Consider the following 18,205-nt stretch of genomic DNA (forward strand, 5'->3'; position numbering starts at 1 on the left):
TGATAAAGGTTTAAGGCTGCAGTCGAATAGTCCATTTAGCTTAGGAACCTTCCTAACCGAGTGAAATGACCCGGAAGTCCCTCAGTGGCAGCCATGATAAGTGCCGTTCAAATTCTCTAGAATGATAGGAAAGGAGGTTTCAAACTTCCTTTATAACCTCCTTTAGCTTAGGAACGACTGGACCTCCCTAACCGAACGGAGAGGAGAAAATGCTGCCCCACAATGCCTTGCAGCCGCAGCATTTGACGTCACACAACAGTCGGCCGTTCACGGACACAAACGATTATGACGGAGAAATTATATCATGAAAGTTACGGTGCTTATTAAGCATTTTAAAACGTATGTGGTAAGTTGCCAAAGTGCTTTGTTTTTAACGTTCATCAGTATTATAATCAAAAAGAGAAATATGAACGTTAGTTTTTACTGAAATGATCAAATAAAGTCAACATTTCACTGAGCTGTGTGGGGTTTGTTCAACTTTTAAAAGATGTTTGAATGGTGATATACACAGTGATAGGTGTGAAAGACTAACGTTTATAATAAATACATTTGTATTGATTTTAAGATCTTTTCATAGTTCATCCAATCATACGTATTGGGATCATTTGTATTAATGTGGACCGGAGGGAGAGGGTGATGAGCATAAGTTTCACTTTTTTATTTCAATTACAACTTTGGTAATGAAGAATATGTTTCTCTGTTGTTCATAAAGCATAAAGCAACAGCATCAGAGCACGGTCCAGTCTCTAGATGAGTCCGTCGTTCTTATTATACATCCATGTTGCAGTTCGCTGTATAGAAAACTGTAGTTTCCATAGTTTCCCCACAGCAGCAGACGCACACAATGACGTCCGCTGGCGCATCATAAACACGTTGGATAGTGAAAGTGCAGTCGGATTCTCTAAAGTACCGCAGTCTCTTCTCCTAAATCCTTTTGAATTCTCCTATCCACTAGCCCTTAACCCCGTGACGTTTCACTCAGAGGTCAAGGAATAGGAGATAGGGTTAGAACTTTGGAGCTGATTTTTAAACTATCCGAACGCAACCTCAATCTCTGTCGGTTTCTTCTCAAGAACCATGGGAAATATTAGCAGTTTTACAAGTTGAGAGACTGCCGATATCTCTCTGCATAGAATAACTTGCATGAACAATTAGAAGTCCATGGGAGAGTGTGTTTGATTTACTAACAAAGAACTGGGAGAACTGATAAAACACGGCGGGAATGTAGGATTTTAGTAAAGGCCTATTACATATAAGGGAGTTACTACAAGGTATTGCTGTCTGATTGAATGAACATATTTATACTATAACGTAAACAAAAAACTATTTAAATTAAAGCTTTATTTATCACTTGTTGGCCAGTAGGGGGCAAATGACCTTTCAAACAAGCTGACAGCTCCACAGCACAATATTATCTCTATATGAAGTTGTCAGGGTATAATACACAGCAGTCATGGAGCAGCATCTCTGCCTTTATTTTAAAAACCGAAATAAGTAGTGGGGATGAACACTGAACTTTACAAAACATGTGCTGTGGGCCAAGTGGTAGTTTGTTTAAAGGTCTGGGTAAAGATGCCACGATTACTCTCTGTTTGAATATGACCACAGGCATTGTACACATGTGGTCATTTAGCAAGAAAACTCAATGGCAGATTGACGTTCATTTGAGAACTGTTTCTCTGCACCTTGTAATACACTCCTGAATATGATATTTTGGAGATAATCAATATGGCTTTTTGAAATGTTCGTTGTTGAAAGACATACGTAATCTTAGACAAATGTTAAACAAAACATCTTTACTTTTCCAAAGGTTTGTAGTCTTTTTAAGTCTTAACACAAGCATGTTGTTAACTTTTTAATCAGTTGCCAATCTGCTGGTTTTCTTCCAGTCTTGCATGTCACGTGACCTCCAAACCACATTTTTCCCGTTACATCCTCCTCTACAGTAAGGCCCCTGTAACTGTGTTCACTGCCTTTAGCACCCAAACATATTTCTCATGACCACGTCCTTTTGTTTTCCTTTGACAAAGCACTTAAGTGTTCAACGACAAAGTAAACATACCTTTTACTTTAACTTGCTTATAATTTGTGCATTTGGGTTCATTTCTTCCTTGAGCCCTATATGTGTGTCTGGGGGTCAGAATAATCATTCATTATCTCTACACTGGAAATGAAGCAAAACTTTTGTAAAACACATTTATTGAAAAATATGGTGTCAAAAGAAACATGGTTCGGGTAACTCTAGACTACACAGACCTTGTTGTAGCCTGAGCTGAAACTTGGAGTAATGTTTTGCTCAGTCTAGCACAGGCAGGAACAAATTGATCTGAACCATCAAAAACTCTTTAACATGCTGACTTCATTAGGTTTAATCAGAAATTAAAGCATTCACTTTTTCAAACTTTACAAGTTTAGTGACAGGTCATTTGTTTGTCTTCTGTCAGCACTCTTCCGGTGATCTGGAAATCCAGCGCGCTCCAGTTGAGCACATTCCCCGGAGTGAAGTTTAGTTCATCCACGTACTTCTGGATCTCACAGGCGGAGAGGGTGTAGTCCCACATGTGGACATCAGACATCATGCCAACAAAAGACTGCTTTAAATCAAACCCCCCACCATGGGAATCCTGCTCCTGCAAATTATAGAGGTTTGAGAGACAGTCGATTAAAGCTAAATTGTACAATATTTCAGTTGAACTCTATAGACTAGAGAACCACAACAAGTCAAACATTAGGATATACAGTATTAGTTTAAAGAAAATTAACCGTACCTGTCCTAAAATAGTTATTGTGCTTCCACTGATTGCTCCACTGGTGACAAATGTCCTACTGGAAGGTCGTCCATCACACCATACCTGCACTAGTCCAGTCACAGAGTCCCATGTGGAACAAATGGAGTGCCACATGCCTAGCTTGTAATCACACCCTCCATATTCTTTCTTTGTATCCTTGATATGAGGCTCCATCTCCTTGTTTGTAGAATCCCAGAAAACCAGGAAGGCATTGGAATTAGTCCGTGTTGCCATAGAGAAAAGGATGTGGTCTCTTTTGAGGTCTGTGAAGGACCTGTGGGCATTACATGGACATCAGAATCAGAAACGGGTTTATTGCCAGGTAGGTTCACGCATACGAGGAATTTGACTTGATGTCATGGTGCATACATAAAATATAAAACAAAACATCTCCATATCAAACAAAAAGTCTAATATAAAACAAACAATATTTAAGGACACTGCAATAAAATATAGTTAGATGGCAATAAAATAAAGCAGTAATTTACAGCGAAATGCATCATATATTTCACAATCAAAGACTCAGTGGATTGTTTTATGCAATGCATTTTGCGAATTCACTGTTACCTGTGACAGACGGTTGCAGCGTTAAAGCTCACAGTTGATGTTGTCAGCGTCACACGAGCCGTGTTGGTTTGTTGTGGGAAGGTAAACATTTTACCTGAAAGATCTGAACAGAGGGAGTAAACTTAGAATTACTTGTTTTTTGTATCTTTTCCAGCAAGAAGTTAAAGATATAAGTTGACTAAGTACATTATCAGTTTAAATACTTTAATACATAAATTGTTCTCACCATAACATTGGATGAATTTAATAAATATTTGACCCTACAATAAATCAGGACGATTGCATCATAAAAAAATTAGGCAACTTTGAGAAAGTACATTTTAGATGCTTGAAAACTTAGGAAAAAACTATACAAAGAGAGCCACTACTAATGGTACGTTAAAGATTATAAACACATTCTGCATTCATATGTGAAATCGCCAACTGACAGTAGGACGCCAGCTTCGGACATTAATGGTTCATAAAAGCCTTTTTGAAACTCCACTTAGCTTTTTGGTTTGCTTATTGTCTCATCCAGTTTCTATTTCTGTTTCACTCGCTTATATAAGATAAATGGAGTAATTAGTTCCTGATTGAAAGTCAGTTGTGAAATCATAATACCATTGTATTTATATGAAAACATAATACTGTGATAGTTACTGTTCTGTTGGTGTGTTAAAGGTAAATGGCCACAGAGTGCTACAAACTCCTATATTGACTTTTGGCATTCCATCTTTTAAATGAAGATTATGTTTTACCTTGAGGACTCGCAGCACATGATGCCAGCATCAGCAACACCAGCAAACACATCATCTAATTAAAAGACAACATGAAAAAACACATTGTTTTTTGTTCCTAATAAAAGGGCAATTTTGAGTTGATAGTGTCTTCCAGAAACGACCAAGTATTTCCATCTGGATTACCTTGGATTGCTCACACAAACAAAGTTGGAGAAGGTTATCGAAAAAAAAGTTTACATGTAATAGAAAATGTAAATTCTTATGCCAATCTTACCTTTAAATCTGTGTCTTGATGTTGTGTTCAGCTTGAGTACGATTCTGAGTTTTGTGCACTGACTTTTGTGCACTTCCCCATTTATGTCTCTGTATCTGTGTTTCCTTCCTTAATCTACTTCTGCTTTTTTTGGCCTGAGTATCTTGTAATGTAAAAAGGCGTTATCCCATAAAAAGTGCTTTTCGCTGAATCAACAGAATTTAAAGTTTTCATGTTGAAATAGTTATAATGTGAATGCACATTATCATCTATAAACCCAAAATATATATACCCAAAATATATATACCTATTATTATATATATATATTATACCTATTTTACATCTTATAGAGTTTTACACAAGACGGATCCTTTCTAGCCATAACCAGGATTGAGGAGGAGTATTTACCAGGGAGGGGGTGAGGTAATCAGGTAAACGGAGTGATACGAAGCAAGACGAAAAGAGACGAAGAGGGACGGCGGGAACCAAAGAGAGGCGGCGGGAAATGGAGAGAGACGAAGATATACGAAGGCAGGCGGCGGGAGACGAAGAGAGACGGCGGGAGACTGCGATTGAAGTAAAGTGACAGACAAACATTGAGAATTTAGATATAGTTGGATAGATTTAGAGTTTTGAAGATTCAACTATAATGAAGAGAATAGTGATGTGTCGGTCGCGAACGAGCCGATTCTTTTGAACGGCTCTTTGATATGAACGAGGGGAACCGAGTCGTACTTGGTGAGAGCCGTTCTTGTTATCGTTCAATCGTTGGTCCGCACTCACTGCCTGCCAAAATCCACTAGCCTTTTAAAAAGCTTGATTTTGTTCCCCAAAACGTATTCTGTGAAGACCCGCCCCTACTCTGACTGTATCTATCTTCGACACGGAAACCCTGTCTGCTCCTCACAGCAGCTCCTCGCGAGCAGTTGCACGTCGCTTGACCAATCAGAGCACACTGGGCTCACAGGGGGGGGGCGAGCTCCAACAATCCATTTAGGACAGAGAGTGAACACCAGGTTTCAGCACGAGGAGTGAGATGGGGTGGGTCTTAACGGAATACGCGAGAGAGAGAAGTCATAACAAGTGGTACAGGACAGGTAGACAACGTGTTTTTCGGATGGAAAATGAGCCAAACGCGAAAACGCAGTTGGATGCTGGAGGCTACATTCAAAATACATTCACTGACATGAATATGGCGCCACCCTTTGTCATGTTTACAATGCAGATTATTGACATTAGGTCTGGCAATACAGTCAATCATTATCCTGGTGATTATTTCGCAGATAAACCTAGTAACCCCGCCCCATTTAAAAAAACGGCTCTTTTGAACGACTCTTTTGAACGGCTCTTTGAAAGGAACGAGGCCATAGATCCGGGCTCCTTCAAAGAGCCCATAAATCCCATCACTAGAAGAGAACTCTGAACGTGACGTCAAGCTATAAGCTTGTTTTTTGACATGGAGGAGGAGGAGCCTTTGATGTTGCCCTCTGTGTCGTATTTGACAAACTGCTTTGAAGCGTGGCACAGATAAAGACAGAAAAAACTGATTTTTGTACATAATGTTTATATATATATATATTTGTATTATATTTATAATAACACTTTTGCCTTATCAGAATGAAATCCCATGTACATTATTTAAGCTTTTAAATGTTTTGTTGTGCCTACTGTGTTACTGTTGACAGAATTTGAGAAATGAGGGAAAAAAGCCTATGGATACACCTGTTATTTGTTCATAAGATTTGTATATAGGTTCATGCTACCTCAATCAAACTTTCACATTATCATAGTGACATCCCATGTATATATTTCCAGCTTTCAAATGGTTTCGTTGTGTATGTTTGTGTTACCTATATGAAAAATAATATCATTTTCAAAATCTGTTTTTACGTTTTTTTGTGATTTTGGGTCCAAAATGTTCATATAGTATCTCAAAATGAAAGAAATAACTATCAGGTTATATAGGTGAGGTTGTCCTTAAAAAAAATGCCAAACATTGACATGCCAAACATTTCTTAATGGGGTTTAGTAAGACAAATCAAAAGTATGCAAAAACGGCCAAATTAGCCCAGGACTCCAAAGGGTTAAAGCAGACTGAAGGTTGCGGCAGATGTGAGATGGAGTATTTCTATACCTGGGTGGAAACCGTGAGTGAAGCCATTGATAAGAAAGTAAAAACTGTTTATCAGGATGATTTTGTAATGCAGTAGCTAGGTCATTTACCTTAATGGGTGTGCTGAGGTACCGTTCGAGCTAATCTGCTGGTCTGGTTGGGTTGTGGGGGCAGGTGCTCCTGGCATGAGCGCCGCCACAGAAATAGCAGAAATGAATTAGCTAGCAATATGTCTTACCTCTGTTGTTGTCTGATCAAAAGTTGTCTTCAATGGCATTACCACGATAAAAACGCTGCTGAAGGTTAATCCAATGTGTCTGTGTCACTTTGAAATTATTTCTGATAAGCCATCAGCAATAAACCTAGTTTTAAGTTTTCAGATTTCAGAGCATAGCCCCCACTTCTCAATGGTAACGTTGGTGTGTATGTGGAAATTCCCCTTCAATTCTATTGGCTCTAACGGTTAAAAAGAGATGTCCATCAAAATCGACCAATGGGTTCCAGAGAAACGGCAAAAGCGCCTATTTCCACTCAAATGACCTAGTACCTTTTAGTCTACTAACCCATCATCCAAGGGTAGTTTTCACTATAAGTAAAACATAATTATAATTAACTATAAGTAAAACATAATTTTTGGACGGACACTATAATTTACAGTTTTTTACTATGTTCAATCTGAATTTTCTTTAAAATAAAAAACTTCTATATTTATCATTACTTTGAGAACAAATATTATTAATTTTCCCCTTTTAGAAGTGTAGTTATGGTCATTTGTTCTGGAAATGTCATTTTCGAGCCTGAGCCCTGAAAAACAGGCTTGGGGCTTAACAGGTTAACTTCTTCATATGTCTAATATTATAGTTGACTTTTCATTCAGGAAGTATGACGCGCTGCGCTGTCAGTACTTTTGTCCATGTTTTATTGGTCGAATGCTCCAAATACCACCCCTTTCATGTGAACGCGCAGTCGCGCACCTAACTACAGTAGATAGGCAACGGCTGGCTTGAGCGATCCACTTGATAACCCGCGTCGTAGGACCGCTTAGCGAGAGCGCGTGTGTTTTGGATTAGGCCAACCAGCTAACTCAAACATATCCAGGTTAGGTTGAACCGGCTTCGTAGTACAGGCCTCTGGTGCAGTCACAGCAAACCACACACAGCAAACGGGTCGCTCACGCGTGCTCCCCCGGTGCTTTTCACCACAACAAACCGTGAGGGTGACTAGCACCCCCCATTGACCGGCAATCAGCTCGACTAAAATAAAAACAAACTGAAACAAGGTTAAAAAAAATGATCTCAGTTGGTTAAGTACTGATAAACAGGAAAAGTATAAGTGTAAGACAAATGCAAAACTAATAAAAATACAAAATCAACCAAAACATAGTAAACAAACAAAACTAAGCAAAACAAAATGTGTTAACGGCATAAACAAAAATAACTAAGTCAAGAGAACAAAACAGCAGCAGGTGAACCTAAAAGCAATAGTTAAATGAAGGTTACAAATGGCTCTCCATGTGGCATACAAACAATTCAGGTTCTGCCTCACCACAGGAAGAGGTTTTAGAACCTTGCTGAGCTTCAGGAATCTGCAAGGAAGCAGCAAGTAAGCATAAAATACTAGAAGAAACGAGACAAAGTATCCTACATTTCAGTTATGCAGCCTACCTGTACCACGACCATGAAAGGAGAGCCAAGGGACCCAGGTGCCTTTTATACCCTGCTCTAATGAGGGGGGTGTTTGGGGGAGGAGTCAGGCCTTGAGTTGCCTTCAGGAGCACTACTCACTACAGTGGCGTGCCTGAAGATTAGGGAGACATTTTCAGCACGGTGTGTAAGCAGAGAGAAAAGAAAGTGGTTTCTGCTGAGGTCTGTAATGGACCCGTAGGCATTGAAAATATATGATCATGCTGCCCTTTCACAATTGGAGACTCTGTTGGTTCTGTCATTAATTTTAAACTATGAACTCTACCTGAGACAGACAATTAAAACACTGAAATCCTGTCTTGAGGTATTCAGTTTTACATGTTGGTTTGTTGTGGGAAGGTCAATGTTTTATCTGACAAATCTAAAGATAAGAGTGAAAGATGCATTTGAGATCAGACTTGTATATCATTTATTACAAAATTATGTTATTTTTTTTATGTTGGTGAAAGACCTATACATTTTTTGGGATCACATCTTTATTTATTACAATCAATGGGCTGCAAGTTATTTGCTGGAAAATAAATGTGAGAGATGAGAAAAAACTGACATGGGTGTGCATCTCAAAGTGAAACATCTAAAACATCTACTTTTTTTAAAATATAGATCTTATCACTGATAGAAAAACGAGGTAGAAGCCTGTAAGCCTGGTCCTGCATGTGTTGAATTCGACATGTGGAAGATGTCTCCTACTGTATGTATCCCTCTGGAGAGATCTAAACAGCTTTGACTGTAGATGCTTTATCACCAAAGTGCCACAACAACCTTTTGTGAGACTGTTACTGATTAAAGCCTAAAACAAGTGTGATATAAGATATTGCCCCAAATTACGTATATAATGACCTACGTTTGCAATAATGTTCTATCATGGTATAACTTTGCACCTTGATTATTGAAAAATGTTTACTCGTCAAATTCATGAAGAGTAAACCACTGTAAAATCCAATAGCAGCCGGGTTCTGTGAAGGCATTTCATTTAGTGGGAAAGCACTTTAAAATAAGATTTAGAACATGTATCATTATCATTAACTTCTCCAATTTCAATTGTTTTTATATGGGGAATAAACAGAATTAAAAAAATATATTTTGCTAAACGAATCTTTTCTTCTTTCCCTTTTTTTCCTCCCGTCTTTCTGCATCACAGATGTATGTTTGTGTCTGTGCCCTGTGTTAATAAAGCAATAATCCTGAATGTGACAACATACTCAATATTGGTGCACGCCCCCTTTACCGATTTTATAGATCGATGCTTGATCATGTGTATCTAAAAACTGCCAGCCCTCAGTTCTCTGCTCTCTTCTCTCCTTTCATGATCAACTCAAATAAATCAATGTACCACACCATCAAAGGCCTATCTGTACTGTAACATCTTCATATTGTATCCAGAGGACTTCAGAGATGGAGGAGTCTGCACGCTCCTCTCTCCACTGATGTGATGAGATCCTGTAGTGACTGGGGAGAAGCCTGCAGCTCAAAGCGAATGTTTCCTGGAGAACAGCATCAGATCAGCCGGAGGGACGAACCCTGGAGGGATCAGACCAAGACGACTAGACAGAGCACACTCGAGTCAGCAGGGAAAAACCCTCAGAGTTTGAGTGAGCTTTCAGACAGAATGAGGTTATTGAGGTATAACATACAGAGACATGTATATTGTATATTGTATGACTCCATGTAATACTGTGTACCATATTGTTTGTATAAGTAGCTGCGACTACTACTGTGTTCATTCTGTAGCGCTGTAGCACATGATTGGGATGTCACTACCTGGGGTATATGACAGTTGGAGTCACGCCCCTTCTTGTTCAGTCCTCAAGTGTCTTGACCAGAGTGTGCATCTAATAAATAACGCCGAGATGAATGGCTAAACTTGAACTGCTGACAATAGTCACCTTTCTGCTGCAGAGAGACAAAAGGTACAAGTCTAAATATGCTAACAGGTTATGTTATGGTACATACAGGAGGGAGAAAGAGAGAAAAACAACGTTGTTGGGTTACACAGTTTATTAAAATGTGGTTACAGTTGACATATAGAAACATTAATACAAAATAACAATAGATCCAACAATTGAAATATACAAAGTAAATCCGATATACATAACCGGCCAAAAACTAGATGAAGGTTGATAGAACGTACTGTATGAAGTAAAGTGAAACGTGTTGCTGCTAATGTAAGGGTAATAAACAACAAAGTTGGACCCTTTCCCTGTACACGGGTATCAGAAAAACATTTAACTCTCTGTTGCAAGGCTGCTTTTATGTTTCTGTCTGTGATTCTCTAGTGTTCAACGTATTTGTTTAACTAATGAAAGCCTTCAGTGCTATTGAGAAACTATGTGAACAATTGGAGCAATTTCAAGATGATCACATCAAGAGAGACTGAAAGGAGTTTCATAAGCAGAACAATAGTTTCAATTGTACAGGCTTGGATCCATAACCTCCAGAACAATGTGCCAGGGTTACCTAATGATAACGCTTTGAAAGGCATTTCACTGTGATCTCTGTGTTTTTCTCAATTCAAATTGTTTTGCGTCTGTTATTGTGATGATCTCTACGTTAGCAGAGCTTTCTCACTGCCGTCTTCTGGATCCGTTCTCTCCCAGCCCTGTCGAATGCGTGTGAGGCTGCGGTCCACGCAGGGTAGGAGGAGCAGCAGCTTGAGCACAATCAACACAGAGGGCACCACCAGAGATAGGAGGTAGCCCGGAGGAGTGAACCATTTGTACGTATTGGGATGAAGGAACCTGTCCCAGCCGTACAGGTAAGTGTGAAAAGTACAGAAGAACACCGTCAGGTATCCCAGCTTAGACTAGAAGAGAGAGAAAACTGTTAGATAATCGCAGATTCACATATTTACAATATAAACATAGAAGTCATTATAGTGTAATAGGCTCTAATCATTACAAAGACAAGCTTTTGACATACAAATCTGCTTTGAGCATAAGTGTTACGTAAATTGATATAATTCAACCATTGTAGAAGGTGCATTACAGGCACGTAGATTCAGTCCACACAAATGATCTGAACCTAAGGACTGTGGGGACGGATGATGTATGCCTCCCAAATTACATTTGATGAATAACTTAACATTTAAAGCACTGTTCTAATTTGGGTTGGAGTAAAGGGAGGGTTGTGGAATGAGAAAATTAGCTTGGCATGACCCAGTTACATTTATGAATGCGATTGCTTCTTATAGTTTGGCTGATTTAATTTTTGATTGGTCAAAGTGGAAGAAGAGGTAAACTTCAAAAGAAAAACCTAAGGAATGATGGAAAATCTAAGGTACATGAGGTGATATTGTTGCGGATATTTTTTCTGCCTTTTTTCACAAACTTTAAAAGTCAAGTAGGTTTTCTGCACATGTACACACATTCACACCTATGTGTACTTCCAGTGGGCAAATTGTGCGGATACACACACAGCCTATTTAATATTATGAACATGTATCTCTGTGTTAACTGAATCATCAATCTGGTTGTCATTTGCAGCTTTTCAAGGGCACAGTGTAGAGGTGAGACAATCAGTTGTCTCAAATTATGTTTCCCAATGAGCTTGTTTGGTAATTTTATCAGGAGCTGATTCATGAAATATCATCAAAATGGCTATAATAACCCACAAAGTGCTTGTTTTTCCTTCATTCAATATTACTTTATGTGGACTGAGAGTGCATGTGAAATTTCTTGGCTACAAAGGGTGAGAAGGGTGTGAAGTTTTTTAAATTAAAATATTAGTGTAACATTTACGTGCAAAGGCAATTTGAGAGTGTACAGTACACACATGTACTTTTTTTTAACTGTTTTGCTTATCAAGTTTTGAAGATGTGAACAGAATACAATAGCAGCATTTTCGCATCGGTTATTTAAAGATCTTGTAAAAACACTCAGCACAAACAAGGGAAAAGCTGTTTGGAAGATGACTTGGGTGACCATGAGGCCAGCACCAGTGGAAACTGTAAAAAAAAACTGCATTCCTCCAGTTTAACCACCAGTATTTTTACTGCGTAAACAGGATGCAGAATTCAGCCAAATATTGGCAGCTGTGAAGCATCCTGCACAGCAACTGAAGCTCACACACTAACACATCCAGATACCCACATATCATATGACTCGGACAGACATGCCAGTATCTACCTGTATGAAGCTGAACTCTCTCCAGCTGAGAGCATTGCTGACGGAGGGGAGAGAGCTTATTCCCAACAGGACATACAGGCCAAATCCCAGAATCCCCATAGAGTAGTAAGAGTCTGCACGCCAGGCCGTTGTGGTGTCAAACACTGACGTTCTGTTCTCCCTGATCTTAAAGGGGAAGTAAACAAGACAGAGAGATGGTTATAGTTGTACCGTTTCTGTACTAAAACAAAACAGCATCATGCAAAATCATCTGATGTTATTGTTGTATATTGTTGTTCTTTTTGATGCAAACACAAAGCTTTAGATTTATCAAACACACATATTTTATAGCTATAATATCTATGTCTTACCTGTGAGATGGTATTTTCAGCAATCCTGAATCTCACATAATATCTGTGGAAGATAGTGACACACATATTTGGATAAAAGAAAGTAACCAGAACAAAAAAACCAGGGTCTTCATATATGTAATGACTACCTCTACTGTAAGTTGAAGTTGTCATTATTTGTTTTGGTTTTACAACCAGAATGAGAAAGCACAATTTTCGGATATTTAATAAAAAAGAGTATCAGTATACACCTCTTACAGACCTTATGGGGATGACGAGAGTGTACAAAACATGTAGAAAAGCAAAGCCAAGTGCTATCAGTCCTATCTGTTTCCTGCACAGCATCCAGCGATCCAACCAGTCAGGAAAACGCCTAGAACAAGCAATCTTTAAATTGTAGGATTGAAATATATTGGAAATCATATGATCATAATATGATGGGTGAACTGAATTACAGTTCACCCATCCTTATTTTATTCCTTACCTGTACTTGGTTCCTCTGTAGAGCTGAAGGAAGCCAGCTATGACACCAGGCAGGTAACACAGAGCCAGCATGATGAGAGACACAATGGGAAACACCTGAAAGATGGATTAACACAGAAGTGGTTACTATGAGAACAACCTGCCCCACTAAAGGTTACTTTCAAGGACAAACACAAATTCACACACCAAACAGTCTTTACCTTGTTGGCCAGGGACACCATGATTCTGAAGGAGGTGTCTTTCCCTTGTTCAACATACTTGTAAACAACATCTCTCATAAGTAAGTAGAAGAAGAAGAAGGCGGTGAGGCCGACAGCCACGCGTAGAGGCAACCTCCACTCTGGGAACAGCTGCAGAGGAAAGTCCTCCAGCTCTCCAGCCGCTGACAGAGACCCTCTATCCAGAGCAGCAAAGCCCAGTTTGGTGGCCATCTCTTCTACTGCCTGCTTTGCCTGGACGCTGTTCCCACACAGGTACACCTGGAGCAATTCAAAACAACCCATGGCTTTTAAAAACACTTGAAATGCCCCATGTAAGCAGTATATGTCTTTATTATTTCATGTTTATGCATTTATTATTATGTATTTGCACACACAATGATGAAAGGATGGTTTTGACTCCAGAGGATTAAACATAAAGGTACTTGGAGAAGCTTTCAAAATGAAATACTAAATTTAGCTGAATAAAGCAGGTAAAAACGAACAACAATTCTCAGTCAACACATGTGATCATGCAGATTGTGCTCCAAATACACCAACTCACACATACATAAACATACACCCCCACAACACACACACACACGTTTTTACAGTCCTCTGGGATTGCACAACAAGATCAAAATGAAACCGAAAAATCCACATATGCTGCAGCTTTGCAGTACAGAGGGAGTGAGAAAAGCATGTGATGGCGAGCTTAGATCTAAGAGAGACTGTGGAGTTAATTGATTCAAGGATACATCAGAGATGACATTCATAGCAAAGACACGAGGCTGGCGCCTCAGATTTGGCTTCTTTAACTTGGATTTTGTTTGATTCAAACTTCAAAATGAGTTGATAATATAATTTGGACTGAAATGGTTTCCGTTCTGAAAGAGACAATTCTTTTTAAGTTATTGATCAATGCCCCACTGTGCGGACACATCCTAACATTATAAAATGCTTGTAGTTCTGAAGTGGGAAGAAGAACAATTTGAACAATAGTTTATATCCAAGAAGAGACATGTCACTATCACAACAAATATTCCTGAAAAGCAGAAAAAAAAGGTGCTTTTACAATCTTTGCAAGTGTTAAATCCACTACAAAATATTGTTTTAACAAATCACAACATCACAACACATTCACTACCTGTCTGTTGGCATCCGAGGGTCCGTTCTGCAGGGACCAGGCAGACAGGGTGTTAAAAGCCTTCACCACGTGAGCTCCAGGGATCAGCCTGGACATCAAACAACAAACTGTGTCGTTTGATGTGCCACCAGTTGTTGGTGATGCGAACCACATGATCCATGAGTTCCCAATATTTGAGGTAATTATATTACTGCCTGATTTCCCACTCACCTCTGCAGATACTCAGCATTGGACTCTGGGTATAGATTCTTCTTGAGGTTGTTGCTGACATCCACCAGCACCTTCCAATCGATGTAAATAGCAGAGTGGATAAAAAGTCAGAAATTGACCAACTGCTGTGTTAAACACAAGCATCTGACTGTACAATAAGTTACCTTCCCATTGAGCTGAGGAGCAAGAGCCTCCATGAAGTCATAGTTTTCTCTGTGAACACAAACAAACACCAGAGCGGCTGACATGGCTGCTGCCTCGTGGTTCATCGCCTGCACAACACACACAAACATTATTGTCAGGCATGGCCATTTCATGATGAAAAACACCTATTATTAATATTATTACATGCTCAGTTCACTGGTCATGCACATATCCTGCGACAGATTAACACAAATCACAGCGACATGGGCAGACAGACATGAACACACACTTTATCAGTGACCTTGATCAGCTCATATGACACTCAAAAACATTGTTTTATTCTTCCCAAACCTGTGTATGCACTTTGACTTGTATCAACAAAGTTATTTGAGTTGGTTTAGGAGCATCATGCAACACATTTCCTGAAGGATCAGCTGTCGATTACAACCAATACAATCATCAAAAAGAAGTTGATCCAGACGTCATGCAATGTGTTGTACCTTAGTTCCCCGAGGCAAGGGGCCACAGCTGTTAGGTCGGCGGCTGCCATACACCACCCTGTAGCCACACTGGAGCAGACGCTGGCCCAGAGATCGCCCAAGGTCTCCAGTCCCAAAGATACACAGCAGCTTTTGCTCAGGGGCAGCTGTGGTGCCCAGGGGACACAGCAACACGCTCTCTGGCTTCACCTCCTTCGACACACTGCTGTCAACCGACATGGCCACAGTCTGACACAAACAGTGATGATATCTCCTGTGGTTCTGACACAACAAAACACTCCACCAACTTTTCTGTCAAAATGTTGAATGTGTCCAAGGTCAAGTCAGATGTAAGAAAATAATAGTCTTCAAAATAATAGCTCTTGTTGCTGCATCTGGAAAAAAGTGTCAGCAAATGAAGGGTCTGCCCCTCAAGCCAATGTGTCTGCTCTTCTAACTCATTACCCCAAAGACTGACAGATATTTCCAGCTTTAGTCAGTTTTGTATTGGCCCTTCCCCTCCCATTCCTCAGGGTGAGGTCAGTCCAAACTGGGAAACTCCATGGCAAAAGGTGGGAGGTATCTGTGTCTCTGCTGGCAGGGGGCTCAGGGAAAGATTTCTCTGTGCAGACTCTGTGTTTGTCGATAACTGTGTGTGTTTGGTGGAGGCTGGGAAATATTATGGCACAGTTGCAACTATGCCTTCTTCTGGGAAATCGTTGGATCAACTGTGGCAGATTGTGTAACATTGGAAAACCACACTTAAATCATTACAGCTTGCCAAAAATACTGAGGATTTTCCAGGTTTCACCAAATCTCTACTATTACGACACACACTGAGAAAAAAACATATTTACTGGCAGTAAGTGAAAGTCCTAGTTAGTGTGGGGACATCTAAAAACCAAAACATGCTGTGACACAGATATATTAAATTGTAGCTTATTTTATGTCAGTTGCTCCAAGACCAGTATAGCAGGTTTAGGCCTTTACACAAAATTAAAACTAAGCAATACAAACAAAAGTAAACCAGTGTCCTAGATAAGATGCAATAACTGGGTTTTCTACAAACACTCTTTCCTGGACTAGGTCACGGTTAGCAAACACAATGTGCTGGAATGCTCCCAACCCCCTCTTCTCTTCCCCTGCATGATCTCCATTAAATGACCATAAAATGCACATGCCTAACCAAGCACATAATTGCTTTGACATGTGTGCAAAACCAATAACACACATTTTAATAGCAGGAGGGTATTTGCCTTGTGAAAATAACCCAATCCTTATAATCAGTCACTGACATGGTGGTCAGAAGAGGCGCTCGCTGATGAATGCAAGCAGGCAAACCCACAAATGACAGTCTAATCTTGAGTTGGCCCTGTGAGTAATTAATGTTCTTAGCCTGGTAACTGAAGTTGACCTCTGTGTGCAGCCCTTCCTTTTTTCCCAGAGGTCCAGAATAGCTCCAGTGTTCAGGGTTGAGGTGAACCGCGGGCCTGCTGACCTGTCCTACACTGTAATTACTCCCCTCTGCTCTGCTGCTTCACTAAGTGGCCAGTGTGTGTTTATCTGAGTGTGTTTCTACACGTGACAAAATGTAATGGTGTTTTAATAGCACACACACACACACACATACACACACACACACACACACACACACACACACACACACACACACACACACACACACACACACACACACGTAAGATAGTGTAATGAAATTTGTCGCTGATCTGGTTTCCTGGGCAGTAAATAGCCTGAGACATTAACAGCAATTATTCTGCAGTTTGGTAAACAATTAGTTTCTTACTCTTCCTTCCACGGATCCGAAAGCAAAAGTAAAGTGATGCTTATGAGATGAGGTCCTTGATAAATAAAGAATATCATGAGCCTTTGCTTCAGTAAATAAAAATATAAGCAACAAAAGAACATCTGACAGAGAAAGTGTTAAAGTTGAATGTAAATCTGGCAGGTCAGTTATTTATGCAGTTTGTTGTGGGGGTTTATTTTTTCCCACATCGAGTGGTCAGTTATAACTGACCCAGAGTTTCTTGCCCTCTGAAGCCAGGCTCAAAGATCATTCAACAAACGCCCATGCACTAAAGAACAGAGCCCGACCTCAGTGAGTGCTAGAGCTGCAGTCAAGTGCTCGTGAGCAGCAAAACAAACAATCCAGCCTCAAACAGTGTGGGTGGTTTTCTGATCATCAAAACAAAGCTGAATGAAAGCAGCAATCACATATCAAATGTCAAGTCTGGAAAAAGGCACTTTAAGGCAAGGGTGATGATTGGACCATCCAGTATTCCCAGGCTATGGTCATTACCATGATTGGCTTTACACTATGCAATATCTGTTGTCTAAGCAAAACAGTGTGCATTAGAGCCACAAGTGTATGCTAATGAATTCTGGTGCATGAAATGAGCCTCACTGATACAGTTACATCCTGCTTTCTAGATCATTGTAGGAACAATTATTGATTTTTTTGAATGCAGTTTGTTTTGTTTGGTAAAGTGTAGGGTTATTTGCTATCTTAAAAGCAGCTCTAACGCACGTGTAATTGTAACCATTGTGGAATTTAGACCCTAGAGAGCTGAAGAAGGGAAGGAGAAGTGATGTAGGTTTTCTACAGATATGGGGTTATCAGAGCAGATGCTCTTCAGGTAATGTATTATCAGATACATGAATAACTATAGCAATTATTCAGTGGAGAGAATGGTCGGGTGGGATGAATTATTAATTATCTACAGTGGAAAGATTTGTTGCAGAGTGTGATCTGATGTCAAAAAGAAAAGGGCCATGGCACAGAGAGGGGGAGGGAGTGTTAGAAGTCCTTCTAGAGAACGGCTGCACAGTACTGCAGGGGTGTAGTAGGTAGAAGTTGCTTGATCTGAGGTGTGACCAAGCAGAGGAGCTGCTGTGCCGCAGGGCAAAAAAGGAGAGCAAGACACATCCTG

At 39.9% G+C, this 18,205-nt stretch overlaps 2 protein-coding genes across 3 annotated transcripts; both read right to left on the reverse strand.

Annotated features, from left to right (window-relative positions):
* Positions 1-2,163: 2,163 nt before the first annotated feature.
* LOC104964764 (C-reactive protein-like) lies at positions 2,164-8,026 on the reverse strand. Of its 2 annotated transcripts, none has more exons than XM_010793628.1 (5): positions 4,350-4,454; positions 4,094-4,148; positions 3,357-3,459; positions 2,769-3,063; positions 2,164-2,630 (listed from the first exon to the last, which is right to left on the reverse strand). In XM_010793628.1, the coding sequence occupies exons 2-5, from the start codon at positions 4,146-4,148 to the stop codon at positions 2,412-2,414; spliced, it is 672 nt and encodes a 223-aa protein (XP_010791930.1). In that variant the 5' UTR covers positions 4,350-4,454; the 3' UTR covers positions 2,164-2,411. The 2 variants fall into 2 exon arrangements, with proteins under 2 accessions (XP_010791930.1, XP_010791939.1); XM_010793637.1 differs by lacking the exon at positions 4,350-4,454 and adding an exon at positions 7,987-8,026 and having other exon boundaries at positions 2,183-2,630.
* A 2,101-nt stretch (positions 8,027-10,127) lies between these two features.
* steap4 (STEAP family member 4) lies at positions 10,128-15,879 on the reverse strand. The gene is made up of 10 exons (XM_010793643.1): positions 15,279-15,879; positions 14,799-14,906; positions 14,635-14,705; positions 14,425-14,512; positions 13,281-13,559; positions 13,082-13,176; positions 12,860-12,970; positions 12,619-12,661; positions 12,269-12,433; positions 10,128-10,947 (listed from the first exon to the last, which is right to left on the reverse strand). The coding sequence occupies exons 1-10, from the start codon at positions 15,495-15,497 to the stop codon at positions 10,690-10,692; spliced, it is 1,437 nt and encodes a 478-aa protein (XP_010791945.1). The 5' UTR covers positions 15,498-15,879; the 3' UTR covers positions 10,128-10,689.
* Positions 15,880-18,205: the final 2,326 nt, after the last annotated feature.

This window comes from Notothenia coriiceps, unplaced genomic scaffold, assembly GCF_000735185.1.
Source record: "Notothenia coriiceps isolate Sejong01 unplaced genomic scaffold, NC01 NC01_scaffold00001934, whole genome shotgun sequence".
NCBI classification, from domain to species: Eukaryota; Metazoa; Chordata; class Actinopteri; order Perciformes; family Nototheniidae; genus Notothenia; species Notothenia coriiceps.

Coding starts and splice junctions, on each gene's coding strand:
- LOC104964764 (XM_010793628.1), bottom strand. CDS start 4,148: ATGATGTGTTTGCTGGTGTTGCTGATGCTGGCATCATGTGCTGCGAGT. Junction 3,064..3,356: donor GCTGCAACCGTCTGTCACAG/GTAACAGTGAAT, acceptor TAATGCCCACAG/GTCCTTCACAGACCTCAAAA. Junction 2,631..2,768: donor CAATAACTATTTTAGGACAG/GTACGGTTAATT, acceptor TATAATTTGCAG/GAGCAGGATTCCCATGGTGG.
- steap4 (XM_010793643.1), bottom strand. CDS start 15,497: ATGTCGGTTGACAGCAGTGTGTCGAAGGAGGTGAAGCCAGAGAGCGTG. Junction 13,560..14,424: donor CCTCGGATGCCAACAGACAG/GTAGTGAATGTG, acceptor GAATTGCTCCAG/GTGTACCTGTGTGGGAACAG. Junction 12,662..12,859: donor ACTCTCGTCATCCCCATAAG/GTCTGTAAGAGG, acceptor TATCTTCCACAG/ATATTATGTGAGATTCAGGA.